At 37.7% G+C, this 5,188-nt stretch overlaps 2 protein-coding genes across 2 annotated transcripts in view; one reads left to right on the top strand and one right to left on the bottom strand.

The window, feature by feature from the left end:
- LOC107753113 (C-type lectin domain family 4 member E-like) overlaps positions 1-4,012 on the bottom strand; it is an 8,861-nt gene extending 4,849 nt beyond the window's left edge. Inside the window, exons 1-6 of the mRNA XM_016569223.1 lie at positions 3,979-4,012; positions 1,684-1,857; positions 1,383-1,473; positions 967-1,044; positions 796-882; positions 532-671 (exon numbers count right to left, since the gene is read on the bottom strand). Coding sequence (XP_016424709.1) covers positions 532-671; positions 796-882; positions 967-1,044; positions 1,383-1,452 — 375 coding nt within the window. The 5' untranslated portion in view covers positions 1,453-1,473; positions 1,684-1,857; positions 3,979-4,012. The remainder of the gene's footprint in view (positions 1-531; positions 672-795; positions 883-966; positions 1,045-1,382; positions 1,474-1,683; positions 1,858-3,978) is intronic.
- Positions 3,703-5,188, top strand: part of cox6a1 (cytochrome c oxidase subunit 6A1) — a 4,356-nt gene continuing 2,870 nt past the window's right edge. The window contains exons 1-3 of the mRNA XM_016569222.1: positions 3,703-3,792; positions 4,047-4,313; positions 4,563-4,705. Coding sequence (XP_016424708.1) covers positions 4,139-4,313; positions 4,563-4,705 — 318 coding nt within the window. The 5' untranslated portion in view covers positions 3,703-3,792; positions 4,047-4,138. The remainder of the gene's footprint in view (positions 3,793-4,046; positions 4,314-4,562; positions 4,706-5,188) is intronic.

Here is a 5,188-nt window from a genome sequence, read left to right as displayed (position 1 = left end):
TTGTTTGTCGTTTCTCTGATCACAAATGCAGACATGGTTTTATGTGTCAACGCAACGCACGCAACGCATAAAAGACAGTATAAGTCATTATAATCTGTAATTATGTCCCCACTGGATGCCTCGTTTGTTTTTTGAATCATCGCTCCGGCCTGACAGGGCATCATCACAATATGGCAAGGGGCGTAACATTTTCGTCACGCGCTTGATGTATTCGGCCAATCATAACGCACTGGATAGCTGGCCAATCACAGCACACCTTGCTTTTCAGACCGATGAGCTTTGTAAAAATCGACGCGTTTCAAAAAGGCGGGGCATAGAGGAGAAACAATGATGTACAGTATGTGGAAAATAATGTGTTTTTTTAACCTTAAACCGCATAAACACATTTCATTACACCAAATACACAAAATAATGTTCTTTTTTAGCAACGTCATATGACCCCTTTAAAAAAAAATCTTACTGACCCCAAACTTTTGAACAGTAGTCTAAATGAAGATAAAAATATAAACCAATAGATGTCCATGTTCTTACCAGCTCTTCCTCACTGTTCACAACCATCAAGTGTGCCCCATGGTCTTGGCATAAAGACTTTGATAATTCCCATGTCCCATAAACATTTACTATCAAATAACAGGTGTTCATATATGAAACCCAACCATCCGAGCAGAGCCCTGTATTTAAGAGAACAAAACACACGATTACATACCAAACTTGCTTACCAATGTAAAAACTGTTTATAATTATAATATGCCAAATGCATTCATTTTTAAATGTTTTTTTTTTTACATTTCTTACCTCTATCACCTTTGTACTGGAATGGGATAGGTGTTATATCATCAGAAAGAAGACCCCTGGTCTGATCCTCTTGTGAATTATTCTTGACTAGAGTATGTTAAATTAAAAACAAACCAGTTACACAACCATTAACCCATAAATATGTTCTGAGACATTATAAATCTGACTTACAGTTGAGACCTGTTACGATTCCTATTACCAAGAATGAAAGGAGGAGGAGAACCGTGAACATGACACAAGCCACTTTGCCTGAAAATTACAGTAAATAAACAAAAGTCGACAATCGGACATATCAAAAGTAAACATATATACATTATATATATATATAATAGATGAGCTTATGTAAAGCTTATATTAAATAGCATAAGATACCACTGTTTTACTGGTCATTTAGCTCACATTTTGTATTTAAAGCAATATATTATGCAATTAATAAATGCCTGATGGACTGATAGGCGCTGATGACATGTCTTTTTCATTTAATAGATAACTCCTACCTGGACTTGAAGCTTTTAACCAGTGTATGAGCAGCCAACACCCATAGCCACTGTCTCTGCTATAATAAGCTATGATACTTCTTTACTTGCCTTGCTGGTAGAAGGGATCCACCCTGTCAGGATTTCCCTCCACATTATTTGAGAGTTTGTTGGACTGCATTCCTTGAGGTCAGCCTATAGCCTGATTGTAAAGACAAAAATGTAAATCTGAAAATGCACAAGACAATGCCACTTCAACAAAGTTCTCTAAAATACTAGAAGTTCAAACACATAGCAATAAATCCGTTACATTCAATGCAAAAGATGCATAACCGTTATGAGCATACACACATAAACAATGAGAAAACACTCTGAATTACAGTTGTTTCATCTAAAGAAAACTTAAACTTACTGATCAACTTGTTCCCTTGCAACACATAGAGTTTTCCATGGCACAACAAGGGAAGTGAAGACTGTGTGGAATGGCAGGATGACGCCAGAGGGGCTGGTCCTCTCCACCCAGCCAAACCAAAGCTTGGGGTTTTCTGCCAAGAACATCAGCTGCCAGAAATGCATGACAAAGTAGCTATAAAATATAAATATGTTAGTGGTTAAGTCAGAAAAACAACTGTGCATGAGCTCTTCGCATGCCTGTTGGCTTTTTAAAGTTACACATGTCAACTCTAATCTAAAATAAATGCAGCAGCATGGCATATAAAGTGTTCCAATCCAAAGGAAATCTCATATATTATGTTATGTCAGAGAATGCAAATTCTAGCTCGGTCTGTGTGAGTGAATAGTTTCATCGAACGAGTCATTCTACCGAGTGATTTTTGCCCACTCGAAGGTGCGTTCCGATTGACAGGGTCCCTACTCAGTGTTCACTGCTCCCTATTCCCTAGGCACGGGATATCCGTTGAAGTGGACTTAGCTGACAATAATTAGGGATGGGCGGATCGATCCTCAAGTATCGATACTTTCGATACTGATGTTGTATCGAAAGGATCGATCCTCACATAAAAATATCGATTCTAAAGTGCATTTTTAACCATTAATTTTATTTATTTATCAAGAAATTTGGTGCATAAAAAAGCTTCTAAGTATATTAGCGAAGTAGATTTTATGAAACCATTGCCACATTATTACATTAGCCTACATAACATTGTTACTATATATAAAATTAATTCTGAAAAATGCATCACGGTTTCCACACAAATATGAAGCAGCAATAATAATAAATGTTTCTTGAGCAGCAAATGATATTAGAATGATTTCTGAAGGATCATGTGACACTGAAGACTGGAGTAATGATGCTGAAAATTCAGCTTTGATCACAGATGCATTTTAAATTACATTTTAAAATATATTAAAATAGAAAATAGTTATTTTTAATTGTTATATTTCACAATATTGCTGCTTTTACTGTTTTTTTTTTTTTTTTTTCAAATAATTGCAGCCTTGGTGAGCATGAGACTTAAGAAAATATGACAAAATCTCACTGACCCCAAACTTTTGTGTACATGTAATATTTATTTTAAATTGGCTAGTTTGTGCAAGTAGATTTATTTAAACTTGAAATGTTAAAAAACATGGCTTTAAAATCTAATATTAAGTGAGTATAATTACTGATTATATTCTTTTAATAATTTAAAAGATCAGTTTAGTTTAGAGTTATCGGTATTGATATCGACGATACTGGGCTTGAAAATATCGGTATCGGATCGAAAATAAAATAAGAGGTATCGCCCATCCCTAACAATAATTGCTTATTTGGAACGCCCTGGAACGTCATCAAACAAAGGCAACGACGGGGTCATGCAGATTATTATATAACATAAATAAATAGCCTATTGTAATTTATTTTACTTTCAAAATTAAATACATACCCAATTATGTATCTAATAAATATAGTCAAAATTTACATGTTTAGGCTGTTAACAGATTGTAGTGGTTTCATCTCACGCGCAGCTTCATAGTAACTCTCCTGAGGTAACGTTAGTCCTAAATAAAGTAAAAAAAATAAATAAATAAATGACAGAGCCTCAGCTGTTTCTCGCCGGTTTTACTTAGTTTCACCTGTTCATACAATACAATATGCAAATCTAACATTATCCGCCATCAACAACATTTACACATTAACATTTATTGTAACCCCTCCATTGCAGAGCCTTTACAAAACTCTGAACTGAATTAGTGACCTAATGTAGGGAATAGTGAATGAGGGTATAGGGGGCGATTTCGGACACAGCCTGACTGTCGCTTAACCAATAGTATTTGAGTGAGGACTGTGAAGGCGCATTTCATTGGTTGGTTTTACTAAGTGAACACGCCCCCTTTAGTCGACATTTTGAGTCAGAAGGAGAGTCAGTCGAAGCAGCGCAGCAACATTCGTGCGTGAATGAACTGAATGAACAAATCAGAGGCAAGTTGGAGCTAAACTCTGCAGGACACCGGCCCTCCAGGACCGAGTTTGGGCAGCCCTGGTTAATGAGGATCTGCTCTGTTCGTTTAGCTCGTCATTGTGAGTCAATTTTATTCACAACAAGAAGACAAAAAAGAAGGAAGAATTATAAAAATTACTGATTAACATAATTAAAATAACATAAATGACATGAACACAATTAAAATGGCATAGTATCTTTGTTAGAACGTATAAATCACTCTGCTGTTTTGTTTAATGAATCGTTTGAGTCAATGATTTGCTCACTTGTTCACTCAAAAACACGCATTTTCGCCACCTACGACCTGATGATCCTGATCGATTAATCTTTTCAGCGGCTAGATTCGAAAGATTCGAGTCACTCCTCATGAATCAAAACCCCCAACACTAGTCAGACAGAGCCGTTGTCGGACCTCCCCGTCACCAGATGGCGGGCGCGTCAAGCACCAGCACCAGCCTTAAAGCTTCTTCCGCCGCTGTTGTTCCAGTCTCCGCAAAAATGGCCGCGGTCGGACGTTTATCCCAGAAGCTCCTGAAGTCAGCTGGGCTGACCCAAACCCGTCAGCTTTCGGCTGCAGCAGCAGCTCACGGCGAACAAGCAGGTCAGTAACCAGCTCTAAATAGCCCAAAACAGACGCCGAACTAAAAAGAGCAACCGTTACGAACAGCCGGAACTCTACCTTTTGACCTTGTGGATGTGACGCGAATGGCTGATTAATGTGGTTCTGTCGTTGGCATAGACTGCAAAATAGAAGTTCGTTTAGACTTTTGTGTAGTAATGATGAATGTTAATCACGTGTCAATCAGATTTGTTTGTAATATGTCTCTATTTCTGATATATGTTCATGTAGCCAAGACCTGGAAGATCCTGTCATTTGTGGTGGCGCTGCCTGGAGTCGCGGTGTGCATGCTGAACATGTACCTCAGGGCTCAACAACACAGCCATGAGCAGCCGGAGTTCATTCCCTACAGCCACCTGCGCATCCGCAGCAAGGTGAAAACGCTCACCCTTTACACGAAAAACACCTTTAAAGCGTCTACAGGAGGAGTCTGGTGGGAGTTTGTGTTGTTTAATTAAAAGAAAGTGTAAAAGTTCAGTGAAGTCTGGTCATTTGCAATTTTGAGTCAGGTTTGTTTTTAAATATTGTAAGTATTGAATTTTAAATGTCTGTTTTACTTGTGGGGTTTTGTTTTATTACTTATTAACATTGCAAACACACTGTCATTGGTCTTGAAGATCAAAGTCATTCAAGATCAATGGGTTGAAAACTAAAGTATTTTGGTTAGCTAAAGCTGAGCATCACATTTAAAAGCCAAGAAACATGTTTTTTTTGTTGTCTTCCAAGTAAAATAAATGTAGGAATTGCTGGTTTATCTGACATTGGAGACCTGTGTGTGCTGTGATACCTTAGAGCAGTGTTTCCCAACCTTTTTTTAGTCGCGGCACCCTTTGGAAATTAACAAACTTGTGGCGCCT

This window comes from Sinocyclocheilus rhinocerous, unplaced genomic scaffold, assembly GCF_001515625.1.
Source record: "Sinocyclocheilus rhinocerous isolate Xijiao unplaced genomic scaffold, SAMN03320098_v1.1 scaffold20, whole genome shotgun sequence".
Taxonomy (NCBI): domain Eukaryota; kingdom Metazoa; phylum Chordata; class Actinopteri; order Cypriniformes; family Cyprinidae; genus Sinocyclocheilus; species Sinocyclocheilus rhinocerous.
This window is presented reverse-complemented; position numbering and strand designations above follow the sequence as displayed.